Source organism: Peromyscus maniculatus, chromosome 16, assembly GCF_049852395.1.
Source record: "Peromyscus maniculatus bairdii isolate BWxNUB_F1_BW_parent chromosome 16, HU_Pman_BW_mat_3.1, whole genome shotgun sequence".
NCBI lineage: Eukaryota > Metazoa > Chordata > Mammalia > Rodentia > Cricetidae > Peromyscus > Peromyscus maniculatus.
Window position 1 is genome coordinate 60,276,491 of NC_134867.1, and position 27,564 is coordinate 60,304,054.

The window sequence follows — 27,564 nt, forward strand, 5'->3', positions numbered from 1 at the left end:
TGTTTCTAAGGGTTGGTACATGGGGGCAGCTGGAAGTCATGGCTCCATTTACATAGGGTGGCTGTGTGTGTGTGTGTGTGTGTGTGTGTGTGTGTGTGTGTGTGTGTGAGAGAGAGAGAGAGAGAGAGAGAGAGAGAGAGAGAGAGAGAGAGAGAGAGAGATATTTAGGGTCCTAGGGTCCTAGCTGTCCTCTAGACACCTGCCCAACCCACAAGCACAGCCTACCCTGTCCCCCTGTCCTCACAGGCCCAGAAAAATTGGCCAAGCAAATGTGGGGCTTGCTTAGATACAAAGGGATGGTGAGAATCGTGAAGGAGCACAGAAGGCTGCTTAAGTGAGAAGACAGTGGCCGAGTGAAGGCCTCCAGGATGGCAGGAGGCAGGGCCAGCAAGCGGGGGACAGAGAGTGTGCCACACCTGGGGCAGACAGGCTGGAGCAGATGGGGACAGGATGGAAATGAGCCATTGGGACCTCCGTGCCACCAGAACAGCGTAATGCCCGTGTGAGGTGTGACCCCGAAGGCAAAGTCAGGTGCTGGTGGAGAAAAGCATGCTGGGATTCAGGGATTCCCCGATACCACGTGGCAGGTCCCTGGGGCTTGCCAGGGCTGCTGCTGCTGCTGTTTTCTGAGGGGTGAACTCCTCCTGCAGGATGCGCCAGTGTTGGGGCCATGGTCCTCTTGGTTGCCAGGGGATGAGGCGTACACCACAGGGGCAGGGCGCAGTCTTGCCGAGGGTTGATGAACGGAAACACCTAGTTGGGACCTGGATCATCTGGGGCAGTTAACTCTTCCTGCCTTGCTACAAACAATCCTGGGTGTAGCTAGGGTTTTTTTGCCTGGCCCTCAGTCAGGACAAATCTCTGTCACCCGCCAGTCCCACAGCCGCTCAGACCCAACCAAGTAAACACAGAGACTTATATTGCTTACAAACTGTATGGCCGTGGCAGGCTTCTTGCTAACTGTTCTTATAGCTTAAATTAACCCATTTCCATAAATCTATACCTTGCCACGTGGCTTGTGGCTTACCGGCGTCTTCACATGCTGCTTGTCAGGGTGGTGGCTGGCAGTGACTCCTTCTGTCTTTCTGTTTTCTCTGTTCTCCTCTCTATTAGTCCCGCCTATACTTCATGCCTGGCCACTGGCCAATCAGTGTTTTACTTATTGACCAATCAGAGCAATTTGACATACAGACCATCCCACAGCACCTGGGCAAACCAGGAAGGCTGGTGACCGGACTGCAGACCAAACAGGGTCTCTTGGTGAGACGTTTGAGAAACGTCAAGTTTCCGCCAGTACTGGGGGCCTGGCCGAGTACCCCAGAAATAGTTCAGTTCACTTTCTCCTGCCCCAGGTTGTCCAAAGTCACTTGGTAAAATCCTCTGGGTGCTGTGGAAAGCCATCAGACACACCCATGACTGCTCTAATGAAGTGCAGCTGATCGAACAAGGGAACGAGGGACTAGGAAATCTTTGCTCTTTAGTTGCACACAATACAGGAACCTTGAAGTGTTATGGGATATTACATCAGAACAGGAAATGACGGGAAAATTTAAAAAAATCCCAAACAAACAAGAACCAACTGTTTTTAATTATAAAGCCACATTTCCTTAATAATAATGATGATGATGATGATGATGATGATACAAAGTGAAGCCATGTGTGGTGGTACATGCCTTTAATCTCAGTACTTGGGAGGCAGAAGCAGGGGGATCTCTGATGTTGAGGCCAGCCTGGTCTACAGAACCAGTTCCAGGACAGCTAGGGCTACAAAAAAAAAAAAAAAAAATCTGTCTCAAGAAACAAGAGTGAAACTGAATAAGAACAATCTCATATAACTGTTAACAGAGCAAGTTGTATTTTAGTGTAGCAAAACACCATCAAGAGGGCTGCTTACGTACAGTAGGGGGTTATCTCTCACAGTGCTGGAGGCTGGATGTCTAAGATGGAGGTGCCGCAGACTCCATGTCTGGTGCAAGTCCACTTCCGGTTTCACGTGGTGGAAGGAGTGACGGCCTCTCTTCCAGCTTGCTCCAGACAACATCAGTCATCAGGGTTCTACCCCCATGATCTAATCTTGATCATCCCCGTAATCCATACCTCCCAATAGGATCACCTTGGGAGTTTCAAATAGGGTAGCAGGGCCGGGCGGTGGTGGCGCACGCCTTTAATCTCAGCACTCGAGAGGCAGAGCCAGGCGGAGCTCTGTGAGTTCGAGGCCAGCCTGGGCTACAGAGTGAGATCCAGGATAGGCACCAAAACTATAGAGAGAAACCCTGTCTTGAAAACTCTCCCCACAAAAAATAGGGTAGGAGGGTACAACCAACCAGACTGTGGGAGTCTTTCCATCTCGCTTCCACTGCGTTTCCACGACAGCGATCATAGTGACTCATGTTTGTAAACGCCTTTCCTGGTAAGTTACACTGTAAACATGTTCGGCCTTTTGTTTGCTTTTGTGGGTGTGTGGTGCTGGGAAGGGACCTCAGGTCCTGTCCCGTGTCTGCTAGGCAAGTGCTCTAACATTGAGTTACACCCCAGCTCTACTGTAAACCAATTCCTTTGTTACACAACAGTTTCTATATCCAAACTTTCAAATGATTGTCTCATGTTTAGATGGTTACATTAGATCTAGAAGCTTAAAAGAAACACTGATTAATTGGCACATGTGATATAGGCCATGATGAAGCCTGGGGGCATGCTCATTGAATAAGTTGACATTACATGCATGTTTTTAAAATTAATTTTGTGTCTGTGTGGGTGCATCTGCCCCCTGGTACATGTGTGGGGGTCAGAGGACACCTATTTGGAGACAGTTGTCCCCTTCCACCATGTGGGTTCTTGGGATTGAGCTCAGGTCGTCAGGGTTGGTGGCTCGTTCCTTTACTCACTGGACTATCTCACTGGCTTGACACTATGCAAAAATAAGATGAAAAATTTATTTTTTTTCTTTTTGTTTCTATAATGAGCACAAATAACGCAATAATTATTTTTTATAAAAAACAATGTGGGTAAAAACTTTCATGGAAATACACTGAGTCATCTGATGCTAAAAAGCATCTCTCCAAAAATGCCATCTGAGTCACTCTTGAGTTCGAAATTCAGAACCAAGAATTGTGGGGGCACACCATCTGCTGGGAGAAAATGGCAGAGCTGCGTGTGCAGGCTTTGTAGAGTGGAGGTGACATGGGTCCTCATGCATTACAGGGTGGGGTGGAGGAGAAACCACTGACCAAATGTCCCGGGGACCCTCTTAGAATAAACTCACACCAATCTGCAACAGGCCCTCCAGCCTGAACCAGCCTTGCCTTTGTGGTGGGATGCTTCTGGCCAGATGGCCACAGTCAACAGCGTCAGGCAGGCTCCGTGGCTAGCTTTGCGCTACAGTGGGGCTTGTGATATGGAGCTGTTCAGAACTCAAAGGCGGAATTCCACAGTTCCAGTGCTTGGGATCTGACAGCTACAGAGCCGGGTGTCTGATGTGTGCACACAGCTCTGTTCTCCTTACCTGTCCGTCAGAGGCTGAGGTCACACATACAGGCTGGTCAGTTACTGCTGGGAACAGGAAGCAGATGCAGGCCCAGAGTGATCGTCAACACTTGTGGGAGGGACCTATGGAAGGAGAATTCAAGGTTGGCCAGCCAAGGCCGGGCCTGAAGCGCTTCTAAAGAAAGGCTTCCAGGCAGTTGGAAAAGCATGCATGGAGACCAGGAGTAAGCTGTTGATATGGACGTTTCAGCTAGATCTCTTATGATTCATGTGAGTTGGTCTTCCAGGTTCCAGTTACCCTTTCATAAAGTGACAACTGATTTTTTCAGCCTAACAGCTGAGAACAAGATGGGAACACTGTGCATTCCTCAGGATAGTGCTACTGATCTGTATGGTCCAGTAGTCCTTTCCACACAGCACTCCCTGACAACTTTACATGGTCATTCAAGGCCAGCAACAGTTCTCAAATGCCATGGCTGGACAGTTTATCCACAGAAAATAGCAGAATTCACCCAAAGAAAGTTCAGTGTTACAGTGTGTGATGGCTGTTCTTGTCAGCTTGACAACATCTGAAATTAACCAAAACTCAAATGGCTGGGCACACCTGTGAGAGATTTTTTTAAAAGAATTAAGTCATTTGAAGTGGGAAGACCCACTTCTATCTATATCTTTGAGGTGGGAAGATCCACCTCTCATTTGAACCAGACCTTCTGCTGGCAGCCTACAGAAAGGACAGGAAGGAGGAAACTTGCTCTCTCGTTGCCTGCTTCTTCTTGCCCTCAATAGTGAGTAGAGCCTACTTCTTCAGGATTCCAGTGTACACTGAAGCCTGGCTGAGCCGTCCAGACTGAACAACTACTGGAGTCTTCTGTTTGTAGATAGCCATTGTTGGATTAGCTGGATTCTAAAAATTCCCCGTTACATACACACACACACACACACACACACACACACACACACACACTGTAAGTTCTGTTCCTCTAGAGAAACCTGACTAATACATGCTGAGAGATTACCTTCAAAACACAAATCATTCATCACGCTGTCTGAGATGATATAGAGTATGCGGGTTGGGCAAAGGGGTAGTTAGCTTTCCCCATATTTTCCATGTATGTTTACAACCTGTACTCAATGATTTCCATTCCTAATCTGAATTCCTTAACTCACCTTGGATGCCACCTGCACACACAACCCCCCCCCCCACACACACACAGCGAGAAAGAACAACTGGCAACTTACCCTTACAGAGAAACTTCTAGAAGTATGAAGAAGGCAGTCCAACACATTCAAATTGAACACGCACCACCACCTGCCATCCACATGAAGTCTTGATTCTATGATGGTAACGTGCACACACCTGGTGGTTGTGATTACTATACATTCACTCTGCAGTTTTTTGTTTTTTTCTGTAGCCTCCATTGACTTGTTCATGTATTACTACTAGCGATCACTTGTGGCTGGCTGGCTGGGAATTTGATGAATCACGACAACAGTCCACTGAGGAACTTTTGTCTCCAGAGCTCACGTCCATGTGGGTGGTAGAACCCGGGCTCCTGCTCTGATACCCAGAGCTCACACACGCACATGCTTTCGCCTTGGTTCTGCAGGATGCCCTGGGTGGGCAATGGGTCTCACCTTCGCATTTTATCAGAGCTTCTCTTGGGCTTCTGGCTTCAATGGGATCCTCAGCATGCTGCTGGCCTGAAGGCTGGGCAAGATTATCCAGAGATGGCCTCTTCAGGTTGCTCCAGATAGACAGACACATTGAGACAAGCCAGGCACAACCACTGGAATGTTCCTGAGAAGACAGTCCACAATCTAGCTCGGGAGACTCACCTCCATTGACAACTTGATTGGGTTTAGATCGTATAGGAAGCTTACCTTAGGGCATGAGGTTGTTTCCAGAGATGTGTTACCAAGGAAAAAGACCCACCCTGAATGTGGGCAACACCATCCCATGAACTGGAGTTCCAGACTAGACATAAAGGAGGAAGCCGGCTGAACATCAGCATGCCCTGCTGTCTGCCCCGACCTGGTGAGATGTGAGGGGACCAAGTTGAGTGTTGGTCACTTCCTTATTGTTGTGACAAAATGCCCAACAAAAGCCACTTAAGGAAGACGAGGGCGCTTGTCCTGGCTCACAGTGTGAGTATGCATCTATCGTGGTGGAAAAGGCTTGGGCCGGAGGAACCTGAGGCAGCTGGTCCCATAGTATCTTCAGTCAGGGGCAGAGAGAGATGAAAGCTGGTGTGTCCGGCTCACTTTCTCCAGCCTCAGAATGTTCCACCCACGGTTAGGTGTGTCTTGTCACTCTAAGTGCCCCAAACCAACCCCGCCCCCTCGACAGTTTCTAAGTCCCGTGGAGTGGATGGTCAACACTGGCCATCACATTCCTCGAACTATGAGCCAAAACAAACCCTTCTTTAAGTGTCTCCTGCCAAGTGTTCCACCATGGCGACGAGGAAGGCACCCGATAAACACACTGACAGCAGCGAAAGCCACCACCACACGGTCTTGACATTTTGGTTTTGATGTGTGAGATGTACAGATGCACAGGCATGGGCATGGGGAGGCTTGGTTTTCTCTTATTCTCTACATTTTTTTTTTTTTGAGACAAGGTCTGGAGCTCACCAGTTCTGTGAGACTGGCCAGTGAGCCCCAGGGGTCGTCCTGTCTCCGCCTCTCAGTGCTAGCGTTACAGATGTGTGTTGCTGCTGCACCTGGCTTTTTTTATGTGGTTTCTGGAGGATTGGACTCGGGTCCTCATGCTCTTGTAGCCACCACTTAGACCTGGCCATCCCCCTGGACCTGCACTTCTTCCTCTCTCTCTTCAAAACATTATTTGTGTGTGTGTGTGTGTGTGTGTGTGTGTGTGTGTGTGTGTGTGTGTGTGTACCTGCCTGAATGCATGTATGTGCACCACATGCCTGAAGGAGCCCGTGGAAATCAGAAGAGGTCATCGGATCCCCTGGAAGTGGAGGTACAGACAGTGGTGAGCCACCACATGGGTGCTGGGAGCTGAACTCGGGTCCCATACAAAAGCAGCAAGTGCTCTTAACCTCTGGGCCATCTCTCCAGGCTCTCCAGCCCCAATTTCTCTTGTAAACACGTATTTGGATAAATCTGTGAGCAAGGCAAGAGATTAGCCATCACATTTCAGAATGAGGTCTTGTTTTGAAATTTCGATAATTAAAAAAGCAGAACCCTCAAGGTAAATCATGGAGAGAAAAGGGGCCACTTTTCCCAGTGGGCGATGCTTCCAAGCAGTATGAGAGACCACAAAGAAATGTGTCCCACCTTCTCCCCCATATCTCTGACATTTATCAAAGGCTTCTGCAAGGACAAGCTCAAACACTCTTTTGATTCTTTTATTGACAATCTGGGTGCCACCACAGACACAGTCTTCAGATATTTCTTAATGCACTTCACAGAAAAAGAAAGATTGCCCTACGAAGGTTTGATTTCCATTCTCTTGACATCCACTTTTTAATCCCACTATTCATGCTCACACAACACAGGCTGTGATTCATGCTCACACACTGTGGATGTTTTTTCCTTTAAGTTATTTTAAGAATCACTATTCTATTCTGAGGGAAACATAGGCAATCACCAGAAAGACAAAATGAGCATACTGGAGAGCCACCGAGCTCCAGGGGGTCCTGGTACCCAAAGCCGAAGAGCAAACATTGTCCTGGCTTCCTAAACCCATGACCGCACACACGTGTGGAAGGAGGCAGTGTCACAAATGAAATAATGATGGGTGACATTGATGCCCTGAGTGTTGAAGGACAGGTGGCTTTGCTATTTTGGGTCAGCATATGACATTCATTCAGGACCTGGCTGGGGTGGAGACTTGGGCCAATGGGATACAAGCCAGGGCTTAGGTCTGTTGACCTTTCCTCATGCTACAAGATGCCAATACCATCGTTTCTATAAGATTTTTGGCTTCTGGACTCGGGTCTCAAAGCCCTGGGGCATGTAGGAGTGGATGGATTTTAACAGTTGATGCTAAATGGGGCTGTTCATGTTGTCGTGGCCCCCCTCTCACGCCACTGTCTTGTTTCAGCATTCTGTCTTTGAGGAAGGGGAGGGCAGAATGCTCCCAGAGAGCATTCTGGGTGAGGTTGGGTGAGGCTGCTTGGGGTGGGGGAGCAGATGTTCTTGGGATGTGACCTGGAAAATTCTGAGGTCACTGCCTCCTCTCCCACCATTGAGGGTTTCTATTGATCTTCTACACCTGCTAATTGATTTTTAGAAGACCCAGGTCTCTGAAGTCTCAAGGGACCTCATGTGCCAGTGAGACCCTCAGCTACCAGCTCAGCCTCCTGAGAGGTCAGAAAATCAAATGAAAGGGAAAGGCAGAGACCACGCCTCACCCCTGCACCCACAGTGTGGTTTAGAAAATGTGGCTCACAGTACCTAGTGGACACGTTTTTATGTGTTTTGAGTGCCTCAAAAACAAAACAAAACAGGAAAAAATAAATTCTTGAAAAATTAACATTCAAATGTGATGTATATGAACCTGAAGAATATTCTAGCATGTGTTTATTGTCCTGCACAAAAGTCCCTGCCTGGAGGACCACTGAGTGCGTGGGGTTCCCTGGGACTTCACAGCCGGGGAGGGGGTAGGTATACAGAGGTGTCTCCCCCTCTGATGGACGGGTCAGGCATGTTTTCATTTAGATGATCTAGAAATGCTCCTTCTATAAATATTCCATAAATATAAACCTGACCTGCACTGCTGTTAGCGTTGGAAGAGCATCATGGGATTGCTTCTAAAAACATCCCCTTTATAGGCACTTTCTCTACTAAGTTTACAGTGAAGCCAAGGGCCTGGGCCAAACTTCCAGGCTGCAACAGGAATACTTCAAACCACACTGCCGACTTTGTAATATTTTCAGGGAAAAAACATTTCTTTCTAAAGTTGCAGGTAATCAAATGAATGGAAATACATTCAGCTTCGATGCCCTCCCAGTAATTTAAAGAGGCGGAATTCCAATTAGCTTTCCCAGTCTCTCACTTGGTTGATAAGCTGATGTGTGTGCGGTGAGGCTGTCATCTCATCAGCACCATTTGTAAAGATAGGATTCTCGGGGATAAACAAACATGTTTGACTATTGCTGGGGAGGGCCCTCTGGGAACAGGTGATTGCTGAATGAGAACACTGTTTCTCAAATCTTGAGCACGCTCCGGCAGCCTAACTTACACAGAGCGCGGCAACGGCCTTGGAAAGCCGTTGGCTTCGCCCATGGCTTCTACATGGATTGAGCAAAGGTGAAGGCAGGAAGTTGAACCTGGAAAGCCTCCGCCCATGTGATGAGCCAGCTGGATTTGTGCTGGGATGAGGAGAATCCAAAACGAGGGGCTGCACTCTGTTCCCAGCGCTGATATTTGCACAAGCCAGAAGCCTGAAAGTGCCTTTGGATGGGTACCCAGTGGGCGCTGCTGGTTTCCGTGGGTGCCGTGGAAAGGATATGGTGGCCACATCTGTAATCTGCAGCCTGGGTTTGTGCGTGTGCAGGTATGTGCTTATATGCACAGAGAAGAAGAAATAGCTAAGAAGGTAGGAGCCGAGGTGTTCCCCATGAGGAGGTGCGGCCCAGGGTCATGCCTGAATGACATCCCTCTACACGTCGAACCAGTGATCACCCATGCAGGCTCGGTTCCACTCGCAGCCACAGTTCCAGCACCACTCCAGCCTGCAGTGAGGCTGCGGACACTTCATGTGCATACATCCTCCTGTGGGGACAAAGGATACAGGGGCTGTGGGTGTGCAGCCAACACCTCCAGAGCCTTGCCCGGATGCCAGCATGCCATCCCAGAAATTACTCTTGAGGCAGACAATCCTAAGCGACAAGGACAGGAGACTCCGAACCAGGGGGACAGTCAGACACCACAGGAGGAGCTCCCGAGTGAGAAATGGGTGAGAGAATGACATGGAGGCGGGGCTCTTTGTCCTCAGAACAAAGCCCATTTGCACATCTGAATTTCTCCGCTCTCCCTCATGTGCTTAGACACAAATGGTTCCTGTTTCATAGACTGCTGATTCTTCATTTAAAAAATATAGCCATATTAAACTCATGATTTTAAAATACATGTTAAATATGTCATAATTTAATATATGATATGCTGGGGTCTGTATTTTTCATATTTATTCAGTGTTACTTGGTTCAGCAAAATGTATAAGCAGGAGTTGCAACAGCGTATTACTTTTAATAGAGAATATGTTCCTGAATGGTAGTTAAGTTTTTATCTAAGGTGAGAAGGAAAGAAAGGAAGTTGTTATGCTAGGACTGTAGCTCAGCTGGTAAAGTGCTTGCTTGCCTCGCATACACGGAGCCCTGGGTTCGATCCCCAGCACTGCGTACACCAGGCATGGTGGTGTACACATGTGGTCCCCAAGCCCAGGAGGTGGAGGCAGGAGGATCAGGAATTCATGGTCATACTCAACTACACAGTGTGTTCCAGGTCATCCTGGCTTCCATGAAAACTTGTCTTAAAAAGTAAAAACAATTAAATGAACAAAACAAAGAAAGAAAGAAAGAGAGAGAGAGAGAGAGAGAGAGAGAGAGAGAAAGGAAGGAAGGAAGAGAGAAAGAAAGAAAGAAAAGGAAAGAAAAAGAAAAGAAAAGAAAGAAAGGAAAAAGTGAGAAAGGAAATGCATGTCAAGTGCCCTGCATATCCTACATTATACCTTGATGATGCTGAGGCTGGGGCATGGCTCTGCTGGAGACCTTTCTCAAGGTGAAGAAGCTCTGTCCAGCAGCAGCGCTGAGATATCAGTGTTCCTGGAAGAGGGGCTGTCATGTCCTATGGGATGGCCAGCCCCTTATCGAGGGACCTACTTTGGGATCACAGCTCCCACCCTTCAGGCGTCCTTGGCTTCTGGGCTCAGAGTCCTCCATGAGATGCAGAGGGGACTGAAGAGAACTGTTGGAGATCCAGGCAGAGCAATCTCTTTGCTCACCTGTTACTCGACTCTAGGTGGGTTCTGTTACCCACGCTTGCCAGTTATCTCGTTAGCTTATCAAAATATCCAAGTGTTGCCTCATACTTTTATTAACAGAAAGCACCCATGACAGCTAACACTACTCTAAAATATTTCTGTGCCTGTAGGCATTTGTCCTGGGATAGATAGCACATTTAAAATTTTCCACCTGGTTATGATTTGCTTGAAGCATCATAAAAGATCACAGATGTGTGAAAAATAAAGTAGAAAATGTACAAATTTTAAAAGTACTTGTCATCAAAGATAGGGTCATTATTAGCACATGCTAACATCGTGTCTTAGGATGTGCATAATACTGTAGAAGAGTGTGATTCTGCAACAAATCTCTCTAAAATATTATTAGGATGTGCATAATACAGTGGAACAGTGTGATTCTGCAACAAATCTCTCTAAAATATTATTAGGATGTGCATAATACAGTGGAACAGTGTGATTCTGCAACAAATCTCTCTAAAATATTATTAGGATGTGCATAATACAGTGGAACAGTGTGATTCTGCAACAAATCTCTCTAAAATATTATTAGGATGTGCATAATACAGTAGAACAGTGTGATTCTGCAACAAAGTCTCTCTAAAACATCATATAGGATATTGAGCAATATGTCAAAACTTGATGAACTTAAGGTTATGCTATGTAAGAACTATGTATGCTATGTTTTTCTCTCAATCTCCATGCATCCGAAACTCTAACACTATAACTCATCTGTAGAAAGCAGTGCCACCGTGGTCAAGGAAGGAGAGAAGTGGGAAGAGAGGGTTCTATAAGGCGGCTCTTTGCTTCCTGGCCGAGAACAGACAGCCGGCTCCCGCCAGACCCTGTAATGCGGAGGTGCACTTGGGACCGAGATTGTAGCCTGACAGCATGGACCACGTAGCGGTGTTCTGGTCGACCATGCACAATGGCGGAGCCATACGACAGCAGGCTGGAGACTCCTGTTGCCTACTGGTGCCAGTTTGTGTTACACCCTCGTGTTGGGGTGCTGGTCTACGTGCTGCTGGTGACAGGAAAGAAGAGATGGCAGACAGGGACTCTGTGGAAGGAGGAGAGGTCTTGAGGAGAGAGGAGGGAGATGTAGGACGATGGGGGAGGGAAGAGACAAAATGTTGAGTTCTCTCTTATGTGGAATTTAGATTTAACAGTGTGTGTGTGTGTGTGTGTGTGTGTGTGTGTGTGTGTGTGTGTGTGATGTGAAGGCAGAACGGGGGTTATTAGAGATGGGGTAGGAGCCAGTGGGAAAGGGAGGAGTGGGGGAGGGTAGTATGGGAGCAAATATGAACCAAGCACACACATGTATAAAATGTCAGTGGCCTGAGACGGCTCAGTGGTTAGGAGCGCCAGCTACTGTAGCAGGAATCTTAAAAGTTCTTAAAAACAAACTGGACCAGGTATTGGGGTGAATGCTGGAAGATCAGAGAAACAGAACAAGCCACAGCCACCTCACCTCACCAATTCCTCAGCTGATCCTGTTTCCTCAGACTGGAAGCTTCTCAGTCCTCATCCAGAATGAATCTCAGTCTCATGGTGAACTGTCTCTAGACTGACACCCAGGACATGGCAGGCCCCTGGGCAGCGGTGTCTACACTGGATCTAGCCAGTGAGTAGATGCTCCCACACTACCTGCTGGCAGATGCAACCACCACAGGCACCCGCGGAGCCGAGAAGCAGGCCATGACCTTGCCTGCCTGAGACGACTGGGAAGAACTGTCTGGAAGCTGGGGGGGATTATAGGAGGAAGTACCCAGGCTTGCCCTGGGTTGAGAAGGGCAGTTGTGGCACTGGGGAAACGGTTCAGGTGGTGAAGTATTTAACTTGTCAGCATGAAGACCCGAGTTCAGTCCCCAGAGCCATGCTAAGAGAAGGCCAGGTATGGTGGCCCGGACTTGTAATCCCAGCCAGTGACAGGTGGACCCTTGGGGCCAGCCAGCTCAGCCTTGGCCAGCCAAATCAGCAAGTTCCAGGCCAGTGACTAATTTGTCCTTAAAAATATAGACATTAAGCCAAGTAACAGTGGTGCACACCTTTAATCCCTGCACTCGAAAGACAGAGGCAGGCAGACCTCTGAGTTCAAGGCCAGCCTGGTCTACAGAGAGAGTTCCAGGACAGACAGGGCTACACAGAGAAACCCCGTCTCAAAAAATGAAAGTAATTTATTTACTTATTTATTGTTAGTGGGTGCATGTGTGTGGAGGTCAGAGGCTAACCTGAGGAAGGCAGTTCTCTGACCTGAGGAAGGCAGTTACTCCTTCAGTCATGTAGGATCCAGGGGTCAAACTCAGGTCACCAGGCTTTGGTGGTGAGTGCCTTTAACTGCTGGGCTATCCTGCTGGCCCGAGACTCTGAATCTTCTATATAAATAATAATAAAAAGATAGCATCCTGAGTAATACCCCAGGTTGGCCTTTGGCCTCCGCTCACATGTCTATGGACACTTGTATACTCCTGCATACACACACACACACACACACACACACACACACACACACACACACACACACGTATGCACACACACACACACACACACACACACACACACACACACACACACACGTATGCACACACATAGACACAAGAGAAAGAAAACAGAAAATGGTTCCGTTTCCCTGTAGGAAGAAGTGCTTTCCTGAATGTAGAAGCAGCCATGAGCTAGCTGAGCTGGGAACCGGACAGTGCAGCTGGCCCTCGGCCTGCATCTGGTCCAGTGGTGCTTCAGGGTAAGCAGGAGGGCAATCTAGGTTCTTTGCAGTGTTGCAGGTCAGAGGCCAACACTCAGCAGGCCACGAAGGAGTGCTTCCCATTTACAGCCCTGACAGCGTTTCTAAGACACGACCCCATGGGAAACCATCTGTATCAGTGAGTCACGAGACTCTTCTGCTCCGCCTCCGTGCCTGTGGTGTGGCCTGGGTCTCAACAGATCTGATCAGGGGATTTCTTTGGCGTGGTCCCTGTCTTAGGGAATCAAGCTTAAGTCACTTGGCTCCCATGTTGGCCTTACACAGTGTCCTAGCATGCTGTGCCTGGGGATGCCGGCAAGCAAGGGGCTCTTCCAGCATAGTCCGGGGGTGGTGACCACACCCCACTGTGTTCCCACATGGGGTCCTCTGCTTCTTCCTTGGGTCAAATCTGCATTTCTCTGGGACACTAGAGACATGGTCTTGTCCTATTTAGCTTGTGCTTTTCAAGTCTGTATAGCGGGCTGCTGGGCCCTGTCCATTAGTAGCCACTGAATACTCTCTTCTGACAATGCCATCTTTTCCCTCATCATTTGATCACGGTCTGGTAGTGGTGGGCAGAGCTAGAGTGGGGTCTCTTAACCCCCTTGCCCCTTGCACTCTTTGCAGGTACACGCTAACCACTGCCCTGCTGGGCCATCCCAACATACAAAGGAACAGGGAGGTTCATCAAGGGAGTTCTTTTCCCGGGGGTTAGGGACTCAAAGTTAGGGATTTGGGTGGAGCTAAGCCTGCCCCTGCCACCCTGGGAGTGTCGGCACACTCTTGTGGGTGTTGATAAAGATACTTCTTAAAAGCTTGAGTGCTTGATATAGGTTCATATATCAAGCCAGACAGCTCTCAGCACCTGCCATCCTGAGGGCAGCTAACACCCAGAAAAACAGGCGACACAGGCCTCAGAGCAGGGCTGGTCACTGGAGAGGAAGGGAAGGCCACAGTGTCCACCGACTGGCGTCTAATCCCAAGCTATGCCCAACGCCCCCACCCTACTTCCTAGGTATATTATCTTCTCGGCCACATAAATGCTGACTGCTTGCCTAACACAGCTGTGGGACCCACTCATCTAAGATTCCCGTCTGATGAGAACCAGAATGACGCTGGGCAACATTTACCGAGACGTCACACTAATGTGCCCCTCGAGGACATCACTGCATCCAGCCTTCATCCTGGCTTTGTGCAAGGCGAGCAGATGGCCCCCGGGTCCCAGAGGGTGGGGTAGATGGTGGGCTAACAGGCACCCGATGCTAGAAACACGGGTGACAGTGGTTGAATGAGGACCGGGACACAAGCAGACCAGAGCCCAGCTTCTACTGCAGTCCTCAGACCACGTGCAGTCAGCCCACGCAGGGAGCCCTCCGGAGCCAACCAGATGTGGGGAGCAGAATGGAAGGGACCCGATTCCCAGAGACCTCCCCGAAGTCAAACAGGCACATGACAACAGTAAGGGGAGGGATGAAGGCCCGGTGGAAGTCCAGAGTGGGCCAGGAGGAGGGGTGAGAAACTGCTGCTGGGGGTGAGCCGTTCGGAGCCTCCAGGGGCACCAGCATGCTATCCCCAGTAGTACGGACTGATGTTCCCTGGAAAGGCCACCTCTGCGGTACCGGTCTTGCGGAGTTCTTGACTTTACTTGGTGAACAAGGAGTGATGGAATGCTACAGATTGAGAGCCAAGTGGCCTCGGGCTGTCTTCAGCCCCTTGACAGTCACTTGTCACTGGTTTCTGTACCTGACCTAACAGCTTTGTGTTTGTTAGGCCAGACTTTCAGAACAGAACGTACTGGTGAGTTTAGCACACCAGTTTAGCACACCCTGATCAGATCTGGCTTCTTCGGAGTCTCAAGCTATGGCTGTCCTCGGACATCACCTGAGGACTTTATGGGAGTCCCCCTGCTCTGCTGCATCCAATCCATACAATATCCCTGCCAATCTATCTGGTACACGCATGGACTTCTGATTTGTTGTAGTTCAGTGACTCCGAGTTTATTTAGCCTCTTCCACAGTGGGACGTGCCATTCTGGGCAACTTGAATCTGTGTTCCCACAACATGGTCACTCAAGTTTGGCTCAGAACAAACTCTCTTTCCCTTTGAGGGAAGAGTTATTTAGCATCAGTAGTGGCTCTCAGGGTGTGAAACTCGGCTTTGGATCTCATGTCCCTCCCTGCTGCAGGCAAGGCCACGCCCTAAATGATGCTGGTCCCTGGTTCAAATGTCCTCTGCATGGCATATTCTTGCTGTGGACTAGGGGAGAAGTACCGCACATAGCTGTGTGCCCTGAAGGATGCTTGTGGATGCACTGGCCTTGCCACCACAGCCCTCCAGTCTCTTGGGACACCTTGGTATGCGCTTAAAAATATATGTACTGGGGTCTGGGTGGAGGCCCAGGAGTGTGTAGTTTTAAAAGTATACTTGGCAATTCTCCTACATGCTCAAGGGGGATCCAAGCTGTGCTTTAAGGACACGCTCGGCAGAGACAGGTCATGGTAGAGGTGAGTTGATCCCCACCCTCTTTGAGAGCCAAGACCTCATGTAGGAGGGGGAAGGGGTGCATCATTCAGTCCTAGTGCTCTAAGTTTCCCATAGCCATGTGGCTCTGCGTTGATGAGGCCAGTGGATGTGACTGCACGCGTCAGGAAGGGACAGCCCTTCGGGTGAGACAGTACCCGGGCTTCAGAGGATCGGAGAAGAGGAACCATTCGAACACAAATGCGCATGGTTTTGTCTGTTGACTGCAAAATGGAACGTTCTGGGAAAACTTGCCCTGCCCTCATCTCATGTCTTGCAGAGATGTGTTCAAATAGTCATTCTGGATTCTTAAAAGTCACAGGAGATTTGCTGGGCGGCAGAGGAAAAAGTCCCTTTCCAAAGTCCAGTGATGCTGACACTCGCATGGATGAGCCAGGCACCAGTGTCGTTTAAGGCACGGCCTCCCTTGCAGCAGGGACACAAGAACTGGAGTGGGTTCCCGACCTCAGGGGGATGCGTGAAGGGCAGGGGAGGGCGTTCGCGGCCAAAAGTTCTTGAGGAAAAGTCGATTAAATAAATCTGCCCCTGCTTCTTGACCGAAGGAATTCTGAAATGCTTTAACATGTTGATGTATGCTGGGAATGTTGGCCCTAACCCTACTTCCTCAAGTAGCCTGTGAGGGGTAAACACTCTATCCTCACTGAGGACTTGGGATAAGCATTTAGTGAGTGCACCACACAAGTTAGTTATTTTTGTTATTATCGCCCACGAAGGGAGATGTACCTGCCATCACCTGACAAATGGAGCTGGCATGGCAGTCTTGTCTCTCAGTCCGGATTCTGGGGGCCCGTGGAGGACACTTTGTGAGGATACCAGACTTTGTCGTTAGAAGAGTGAACAGCTCATCTGATGCCAAGTGTCTAATGTCATTTATAAGAAGGGCCACTAGCGTATCCTGTGTGTCTTCTCTCTTCACTGGCATTGGAATGAGCCCTGACGCACTCAGTGGCACCCACTGCTGGCCACCAGCTCACCAGAAGGTTTCATTTACAACCTTAGCCCCCAGTCCAGGGATGGAATTTCACCCCACAGAAACCACCCAGGACGCTGCTACTGTCTCCCGCCTCAACGTGTATTAGCGTGTGAGAGCACCCCAAATTTCCGGGAAGAAACTAGGGTAGTTGTAGTGGAATTTGGGTTTAGGAGGTGGAGAAATTTCACGTTGAAAAACTGACATCCACACTCTACCTAGCCAGCCTCGAGCTGTGTGCCCTCCCAGAAGCCCAGATGGCCACCCGAGGCCGCCACGCAGGAGGCCCAGGCAGGCCTGGCTCTTCTCCAGCTTGCACTCACCATTTTTTTCAACCGGCACATTGCAGCGAGGGCAGGGCTTAGTGGTTTTCTTGATGGTTTCCTTAGAGGCCTCCTCCCAGCGAGCTTGCTCGGCGGCCTTTTCGTCCACTCGGTAGGCCTGGATTCGTAGAGACAAAAGAGGTTCAAATTTGGGTCTTTATTATTGGGGGTGAAGTCTGCATTCCTTGAAGGGCTGGTGCAGACACTTATAAAGATGGAAGTGCCTGCAGGCAAGAAGCTTAAATGAGAACTTGTTCGACAAGTGCCGTACCAACCATTGGACATGTGTGGGCATCATGTTCTTGGCATGTGGCACATGCTTATGAGCTAAGAAAAGATTGCTCAATTTTACAGCATGGGGTGCTGTGTTCTGGGGATTTTATGTGATTGTAATAAATAATACCTAGCAAGTGGTTCATAAGTAGGCAACTCATGAAGGCTTTCACGTGCCTCTTGTTAGACCTTTGTCAAGTGTGAGGGGAACACATTCATTTTCATTTCTGAGGCTTCGCGGAACGGACAGTGACCAGACCCTGGGAAGAGGAAGAGTCGTTGTGAGGCAACGCTCTTCACTTTTAGTCTCCTTCTCCCCTTACTTCCTGCCCCTGGAGAATGGGGGACCCTGGAGCTGTCCCAGAAGGCCCGGGAGAGAGGACATGGCGATGACAGAGAGGCAGACCTCAGGAGTTGGTGGCAGCAGGGACGAGGACTGTGGGCTCTGGAAGCAGCAGCCTGGGCTCAAATCACTCAGAGGGAAGACCTTGACAAGGCCTCCTCCTTTCCTGAGAAGCCTCTCAGGCGGAAATAAAACATGGGGCACCGAGGGCCGTGGTTCATTTCCTTAAGTTCTAACAGGAGCATCTGACTAGGGTTGTTGGCTGGTAATTTAAACTCCTTCATGATCTATGGCCCAGTAAGCCTCAATGCACTTGGTATCACCATTCATGCCATCAAGTGCTAGACCATCCTTGACTCATAACTGCCTGCTACCGGCTGGCTGCCTTCCCCACCCCCCAAAATGTGGATGTTGAAAACCTAATGCTTTTGAAAATGGACTAAGACATCCTCATGTTGTAGGATATTATTTTAAGATGTGTTACATTTGTTTTTGCTGTGGAACGTTTGTTTTAATGATACAAAGATGTGCTGCATTCTTTTATGTTGCATTTGTTTAACTCTGTGAAGCTGTGTTACTGTGCCTGTTTAAAACACCTGATAGGCTAATAAAGAGCTGTACAGCCAATAGTGAGTCAGGAGAACGGGTAGGCGGGGCTGGCAGGCAAAGAGAATAAATAGAAGGAGAAATCTGGAAGGAGAGGAGGATACTAGGGGCCAGCCACACAGTCAGTCATGGAGTAAGAAGAAAAGGAAAGGTATACAGGAATAGAGAAAGATAAAAACCCCGAGGCATAAGGTAGATGGGATAATTTAAGTTAAGGAAAACTGGCAAGATATAAGCCAAAGTAAAGCCCAGCTTTTATAGGTAATAATAAGACTCGGTGTGTGATTTGTTTGGGAGCTGGCTGGTGGACCCCTAAAAAAGCAAAAACAACAAAGAACATCCTCAGCTAGAGAAGGGGTTCCCAAAGGAGCTGCTCCAGACTGGGCCCTCATTCTGCTCCTGCCTCGTTCAGACACTATACTTCCCACCTACTTCAAGTACGGGCTAACTCCTGTAGAGGAAGAGTTTACAGATTTAGTCTAAGAGCATTGTGATCTGGGACTGTACTTTAAAATGCTAATCCAAATAGAGCCCCTTCACCTTGACCTCTATGGCACCATCCATCCATCCACCCATCCACCCATCCATCCATCCACCCATCCATCCATCCATCCATCCATCCACACATTCTCTGTGCTTTAATATAAACATTCAAGTCATTTTATTAGCTTGTAGTAATGATTTAAGAGAATGTTCCCAGGGCTACTCCATAGCATCAATGGTGACTGAATGCAGCAGCTCTGGAGACCGGCAGGCTGCCAGCCCCAGACATAGATGCTCACTAGCAAGTTTCCAGGCCGCAGCAACCGGGTTTGTGAGCCAAGCCCTGTGGGCACCTGTCCCCTATCAGCAGAGTGAAGAGGTGCTGGGCTGCCTATGCTCAGAAACTGCAGCTTAGGGACCCCCCACCCCCGATTTTCACAGGGCAGTTGGGTCCCTGTTGAGAACCAAAGTCTGGTGAGTGGAATCTAACTTCAAGGATGAGACCCACTTTCATTTCATCTTTATAGTCTAATCTTCCAGTTGTAAAAATTTCCAGTCCTCATAAAGTCCTATGAAGGAAACAGCCATTATTTCCTAAGTTTCAGTGTTTTGCAGTTCTTTGTAGTAACCTTGATATTTATGTTTCTGTTATTTCCAATAGAAAGTGAGTTCTTCTAGACTGAGGTCATGTCTGAGTCATTCTTGTTTCCAGGCCTTGGCTTCGTGCCTAGGTAACAGCAGGAACTCAGTCAGTTTTAGCTGAGTAAGTGACAGTCATCTGGAATAGGACCCCATGACACAGGTGTGCATCAGGGATGCACCCGTGATGGTGATGGTTGGCCCATGACACTCTAAGAGTATCCTCCAGTAATGCAAAGGGATTTGGGAGCACTTTATTAGGGTAAAGCAGAGTGGGCTTGATTGCTGAACCGTAGATCACTGAAAACTTCCTTTAGCTCTGGCACACCCTGTAGATTGGAGCCCAGTGGCGAAGCTGTGGTTGGGGAGGACTGTTTCCAGATCTGGCCCTCAGACATGCATTTTGACTTTAACATGCGTGGATTCAGCCTGTCAGTTGCACGTGTGGTCCTAAGCCCCGTGATTAGGGTGGCTACTTCTCATTGTCAACTTGATTGGCGTTAGACTCGGTAGGAAACACAGCTCTGCGTATTTGTGCCAGGGTGTTTCTACAGAGGCTTAGCTGAGGAAAGAAGGCCCGTGCTGGATGTGGGTGATACCATCCCCTGAGCTTGGGGCCTGGACTGAATAAAGATGGAAAAAGGAGGAAGGATGCTGAGTGCCAGAATTCACCACCATGATGAACTTTATGTCTTCAGAGATAAAGTAAACCTTCTCTTAATTGTCTGGGGCTCTCAGAGAGAGCATGAACCCATGTTTCCCTAAGTGGCTGGCTGGACATGTGTGTCTGCTTTATATATTATGGTGTAAAAATTGAGCCATATATATATTATATATATATATATATATATATCATTTCATAGTATGTGTCATTGGCTATAGATACATAAATTTAAGTTCTCTGAAGAAGTCAGGCTGGTAGTAAAGATTCTGCAGGCTGATTGATCAGCCAGAACGTCTCGATTACAAAGGACAGAATACATCAGGTTCAGAGCCAAGGTGATCTTGGACAGGTGTTGTCAGTCGCCTTAACCATTTATTACCGGCCTCTGTATCTGGCCCAACCTTGACTATTTGATCGTGATGGTGAAAGAAAACCCCTCTTTGAGCCAGGCACCCATTCTAAATTCCTAAAGATAAGTTCCCGCCAACCCTGACTCTTGCCCCCTCCCCAGGACTGTAAAGACGGCCCACTTGCTCCTGCTCAGGCAAACCCACGTGTGCTGTGTAACAGGGAGTGATGGCGAGGCCTCCTCACTAGCTGAGGAGAGGGAAGCGGTTGGCTTCTCACTTAGCTGTGCATACCGCATACCACAAAAGTGGGATAATTGTGGTGCCTACCTTTAAAAGCCCTTTCTCCAGCCTCTTCTGCATGGCAAGCCTTCAATTTGGCTGTGCTCCTGCCCGCAGTAATTAATAAATTCAGTTGATTATAATTTGAATTGAGTCTGTAGAGTTTTCCCTGTGGATTCGAACTCCATGACCGGATGAGACCTTCAGAAAGTATTCTTAGCATACCACAGACCAAGCCCAGAGCTAAGCATGTTGTAAGATAGCATTTGAAAATGCTATATATGTATATTTGAATATATATATATATATATATATATATATATATATATATATATATATTCTTTTTTTTGAGACCAGGTCTCATATAGTCTATACTGGCTTCAAATTCACTATGTAGTTGATGCTGGCCTTATACTCCTGATCCTCCTGTTTCTACTTCCCGAATCCTGGGACCACAAGGGGGTACCACTGTGCCATACATTTGTTCTGTGACTAGAAGAGTCCATGTAACCTGTCCATGGTAGCACAAGCCAGTGAGCGCACCCAGGATTGTCATGCCTGGCCTTGGTTCCTTAGATTGACTCAGAACCAACTCTCTGTGACTGCCTTTAGAGAAGGAGCTGTTATATGTTTCTTTTTCTATAATATATATGTATATATATTTATTTATTCACATTGAACAAGTTAAAATACCAAATAGTCTTCTAAATATGCAAAGCTGAAATTATAATGAAGTTCTTAATTTCTTATTCCTGATATAAGACTATGATTGACATTTAAAGATGCTCCAAAAGTTTTCCACCTCAAAAATACACATATGAATTATCTGAAATCTGAGAAATACAAGCATGAAAAACCAAGGCAAGAATCATCTTCAATTTCTCACCAGGCATAGGCATTGCCCATTGTCATGTCTATCCATTTGTCTAGTTTCCTCCTGCAAGATCCTTTGTAAAGACTCAGGGACTAGGGAAATGACTCAGTGGTCTGGAGCACCAGCGGACCCTGGCTCTATTCCCTGTCCCCACGCGGTAGCTCAGAAACATTTATAACTCCATTTCCCAAGGATCCAACACGTTCTGGCCTCTTCTGTACCAGGCATGACTGTAGTGCACACTCATATGTACAGCAAAACATTCATACACACAAAATAAATAAGTCAGTCTGAACAATTTTTTTTAACGTGCAGAAGACCACAGATTAGAAGGTGCCTCTGACTAGGTGGATGCGCAGATGGACAGACAGAGGACTAGACTGCTGTCCCACAGAGCTGACAACCCCTGCCAACCCCTGCCTTGCCGCCTGCATCTGCTGCATGCCAGGGAATCTCTCCCACTAATAGATCCAGTGTCCCCTGCTGCTACCGGGGCGGAGGCCACGGTTTCCCTGCTAGTCAGAGGGAACCGTCTCCACCAGTGAACTGTTCACAGGAGCAAACATATGGAGCAGACTGAAGCGGGGTAGGGGTGAGAATCGTGTAGCAAAGATGTGGCCAGGGGACCTGGAACTGAGACAGCCTGCCAGAGAAAATGTTCCCACCATGGCCAGGGGTGAGCTGCATGGCAGAGTTAGAAGCCAGCCCTGGAAGCCAGTGGTTGGTACCCACACGGGCAGGGCTTCCACACCCCTCCAGAGCCTAAATCAGGGAAGGCCCCGCCCCTGGAAAGTGCCACTCTCAATTCACTAGGGGTAGGATTCTAACTTTCTGGAAGAGGCAGGGTGGATTCTGGCAGCAAGTAGTCTAGGCTCAGAAATCCTTCTACTTGGAGGGACACCCGTAAGCCAGCTGAACTGCTGAGACCTGCAGGCCTCCCCAGCACCCGTGGAGACGACACAAATGACAGTCCAAGGGGAGGGGGACACCGTCATCTCCTCGAGGAAGAAGGTACTAGGGGCAACTTTGTAACTGCTTAGCTTTTCTACAGTTTTAAAATGATTTACACGCCTGTATTTTTTTGTTAAGCATCTGTGTTTTACCCTCTGTCTCCCTGGAAGACTTCCATGACTCTCTCTTACTCTGCTTATCTACAAATATCTTCCTTATTTTACATTTCCACAGCAATAGTCTACTGTGTGTCTCCAACTGCAATGGTCGCTCTCTCACTCAGCGGTCACCTCTTTAGTCTAACTGCCCCCCCCACACACCTGCACACAGACACACAGACACAGACACACACACCTGCACACACATGCACACAGACACAGACACACACACACACACACACACACACATGCACACATACACACATGCACACACACCACACATACACATAGACACACAGACACACACACACCTGCACACATACACACATGCACACACACACACACCACACATGCACACAGACACACAGACACACACATACCACACATGCACATAGACATACACACAGACATATACACACACACAGACACATGCACACCCACATCCACACCACACCCACAACACACATGCACACCCCCCCCCCAGACACCCAGACACACACACACCCACACACACCACATGCTCTCTCTCCTCATTCTAAAGCAGAACGGAAAGGTAGAGAACATTAACGGGACGTGGGGAGGGAGAGTCTGCAGCTCCTTATCAGCTGAGCGTCAGACCAGCAGCACAAGACGCACCTGGAACATGGCGGCGAAGGCTGCTGACAGGGACAGCAGTCCTTTTCCACAGAGGTATTTTCTAATGAGCAAATTATTTCTTGTCTACTTCATAAATAACAATGCACCGGGCTGGAGAGATGGCTCAGTGGTTAAGAGCACCGACTGCTCTCCCAGAGGTCCTGAGTTCAATTCCAGCAACCACATGGTGGCTCACAACCATCTATGAGATCTGGTGCTCTCTTCTGGCCCCCAGGGACACATGCAGGCAGAATACTGTATATGTAATAAATAAATAAATCTTAAAAACAAAACAAAAAAAAACAACAATGCACCAGGCCTGAGGCCTGAGGCTGCATGACCTACAAGGACCACTTTACCCCTTTCCTAGATGTTTCCTGGGACTCTCACAAACAAGGCTTTGTTTACCATCTAGGCGGCTAGGCCTCTTCACCTCCCCTGCACCCTGAGTGACCCCGGCTTTTATCTTATCAGCTGTAACACAAGCCGGTCTGGAATCACCCCATGATCTCTTTTAATGAAAAGGGAAGGCTCCTTAGCAACCCTTTGAGGTGTAACTTCAGAAGCCTCTGTAAACAGAGGCTGTCTACAGACCTGGCTCTGGAGAAAGGGCTAGAAAGCTCCTGGCTGGGTGCTCCCCTTTCCCTGTCTACCAACCCCAGTGCTGAAGTCTCTGTGAAACTTCCTTTCTCTTAAACTCCTGACCCTGCTTGATACGGACTCATCCTGTCCATATTCTTTTCTGTGGCAAAGTCAAGAATCCTGCCATTACCTCACTACAAGTTCTCTGGAAAGAACTCCTCGGGTTGCTGCCAGATGGGACTTGGAGCTCTGTCTGGGCCTGCATGCCACTAGCACTGACCATTTCAGAGCTCCGCCTGCCTCTGCTTCCTGAGTTCTGGGATTAAAAGTGTGTGCCTCCATGTCAGGCCTCTATTTCACGTCATAAATACTAATAACTTTTAGCTCTAAAATAAATAAATGAATGAAAATCTATACACTACAGTCACCTCCACCCCAGTGTCCAGTGCCTGACCCTTACTGGGGATACAGTGGAACTCAGAGTCACCTCCACCCCAGTGTCCAGTGCCTGAGCCTTACTGGGCACACAGTGGAACTCACGGAGTTGCCTCCTGCCATTTAACTCCAGGACTGATGGTGACTCATCAGAGAGGCCTCCAGACACTATGACACACTCCCCCAAAAATAGGAGACAAAATTCGTAAGGAAGAAACTTACAGAGGACTCACATGGAAAACAAACCAGTTAAGAGAGGGGTTGGGGGGGCGGGAGGGGGGAGTGAGGGGAAGAGGGAGGGGGAGTTAGAACTGGAGGACATAGGTACCACAATGGATGCGCAGAACATAATCAAGAGGCTGAAATGAGACAACACCATCACGACTCATCCATAGAGTCAGACGCCCAACGACCACAGGCACAAATAGAAAAGCGATTGGGTCTCTTTTCTGCTGATCCTTCTGTTTATATCAAGGAGTTCCGTTATCTGTCCCAGGCCTGTGATCTGACCTGGTGTGGCCTTTATGTGATCCGGGCCTCCACCCTCACTCCCGAGGAATGAACTGGAGTTCAGGCAGCAGCTAGACAGCATGCGGACCAAACCCGCCCCGTGGGTGACATGGCGGTGCCAGCTACAGAGTCCCACTGGGATTACCAACCAGGTTAAAATGGCCGCCGGAGAAGAGACCTCGTGGTTAGTTGCCTCCTCCAAGGTATGGAAATGGTCTCGGACAAAACTGTTAATTTTGATAAGCTCTGACAAAAAGCCAGCCATTTTTCTAGACCAGTTACAAGAGACCATGGTTCAATACACTCGCCTTGACCCAGCCTCCCCAGTGGAAGCCACGGTCCTAGCCACCCATTTCATTTCTCAGTCAGCGTCAGATATTAGTAAAAAATTTAAAAAGGCTGAGGAGGGTCCCCAAACTCCCCGACAGGAATTGGCAAAAATGGCTTTTAAAGTTCTTAATGCTGAGAAGAGAGAGCGAGTCAACCTGACAGACAAGGCTACCACAGAAGGCCATGCTCTAAGCCCGAGCCTCAGCTGCCCTGAGGACACCAGGGCCCCCACAAGGGGGACAAGGGAAGTCGAGGATGAGGCTACATCCTGCTAGAGTTCAGTCCAAGTCAGCTCTGCCAGGAGCCTGCTTCAAAAGTGGTCAGTAGGGCCATTGGCCATGGTATTGCCCTTAGCTTCAGCCGCCCAAAAGGCCATGCCCTGTCTGCCAACAGCCTGGGCACTGGAAATGGGAATGCCCCTGTAGACCATGCCATGGAGGTCCAGCCTCACTAGCACTGGCAACTGAGACCCTTCCGGCTTTTGAACTCCTAAGCCTGGTGGAGGACTGACTGGGCCTAGATTTGGTGACTCCCATTGCCCTCTCCAAGCCTAGGATAGGTAGCAGGTAAGTGCGTTGACTTTCTTTGGAACACAGGAGCTACCTACTCTGTTTTGACATCTCACTCAGGTCCTACAGCTCCCTCAACAATTTCCGTCACAGGGGTGGATGGGACCCCTCCCTTCCCACTTGAGACCCTGACCCTTCCCTGCATTCTTGCAGGGCGATTCTTCTCACACTCTTTTTTAAAAAGGCATACCTGCTTGCCCTGCACCTCTGCTTGGTCGTGATATTCTCAGCCGCTTTGGGGCCACCCTCACCTTGGCCACCACACTCTCATCTGAGTATTTCACAGGTTCCTTCCTCCTGCCAGACGTGTGCCAAGGCCAATCCACAGGGGCCCTCCAGATACACTGGCCTCTACACCAGTTTCAAGGACACCAACCTGGCGAGGATTGGCAGGGTCATGGAAGCTCCACATTTCCTACTGCCCACAATCCTCGGGAAAGGTTGAGAAGGCCAATGGACTCTCCAAACAACAGCTCACCAAGCTCTCCATTGAACTCAGGCTATCTTGGCCCTCCCTTCTCCCCATTGCCCTAACCCGCCTCTGGGCCACCCCATGCTCTCCTACAGGCCTGAGCCCTTTTGAGCTCCTTTACAGAAGACCCTTCCTCCTCAATCACCACCTCCTGGCCCAAACTCCCCCACTGGTGAGATACCTCCCCTCTCTCTCCCTTTTGAGGTCTCTTGTCCGGTCACATGCTGACAGCCATCTCCCTGTCCCCACACCAGTGGACCCAACTGCCCCGAGCCTGCCCCGCTCTCCCCATGGAACAGAGTACTCCTCAAACAGCCTAAGTCTCTCAAGCCCCAATGGAAGGACTTTATACTATGATCCTCACCACCCCCTCGGCTGCCAAGCTCCTGGGACATCCATGTGGTATCATCTCTCCAGGCTCAAGTGGGCACCTATTCAGGATACATGGTCTGTCCATCAGCTGGGACCCTCCACCCTCCGGTTTTCCAAGATGTCCCAATGAAGGGTCTGTCTGCTCTTCTGCTCTGTGCATTCATCTCTGCAGAATAACTAGGGCAGGTGTTAATAATCTATTTTTTCCCCTAGCAACTTCCTTTCTCTGCTTCCTCAAGAAACATATGCCTGAGGTCTCCAGGATGACAATTAACTGGATGATCTTCCACTCACACCTCCTGCTGAGTGGGATTCTACTCTCTCCCCGCTCCTCCACATTGCCCCATGCCTGCAGGAAGTAGCCAGACTTGAACTGCTGCCCCTACACCCAAAGAGTCTGGTGGAAGCTCCACCTCAGCCCCTGGCACCCTGGCACCCATAGACCCAAAGAGTCTGGGATGTTCTGGTGGAAGCCCCACCTCTCTGCCCAGACCCAGCCCCTCACCAAGTCCTGCCAAACATGGCTCCTCCCCCAGAGATGCTCAAGACCACGCCCACAGGGAATTTAAACTGCACCCCAGAAAGCAGACATGTGGTTGTTTTGGTCTCTCTTCCTCAACTCCTCTCTGGGGAACTGGAAAATCACCTGGGAGCACTTTACCCATTAAACCTGGGCTTATTCTAATTCGGTCTGATTTGGATCGCTACATTGGTGGAGAAGCTTATTGGGGTGCAAAAACTTTTCACTAAGGATTGAACTAAAGTCTTCAGGCTTATTGGCAAATGCCTTTACCTGCCAAGCCATCTCACTGGCCCCACAGTCTGATATATATATATATATATATATATATATATATATATATATATATATATATATATATAAAATTATTTTTTGAGACAGGGTTTCTCTGGGTAGTACTGGCTGTCTCACTGGCCCCACAGTCTGACTTTAATTAATTAATTAATTATTGATTGATTGGCTGGTATTTTTTTTTCAAG

General features: G+C 48.8%; 1 protein-coding gene across 5 annotated transcripts in view; it reads right to left on the reverse strand.

Annotated features, from left to right (window-relative positions):
- Window positions 1–6,835: 6,835 nt before the first annotated feature.
- Prkn (parkin RBR E3 ubiquitin protein ligase) overlaps window positions 6,836–27,564 on the reverse strand; it is a 1,203,648-nt gene continuing 1,182,919 nt past the window's right edge. For all 5 annotated transcript variants that reach the window (XM_042262404.2, XM_042262405.2, XM_076552881.1 and 2 more), the window contains 2 exons: window positions 17,040–17,157; window positions 6,836–9,222 (listed from right to left, as the gene is read on the reverse strand). In XM_042262404.2, the coding sequence (XP_042118338.1) occupies window positions 9,110–9,222; window positions 17,040–17,157 (231 nt within the window). In that variant the 3' untranslated portion in view covers window positions 6,836–9,109. The remainder of the gene's footprint in view (window positions 9,223–17,039; window positions 17,158–27,564) is intronic.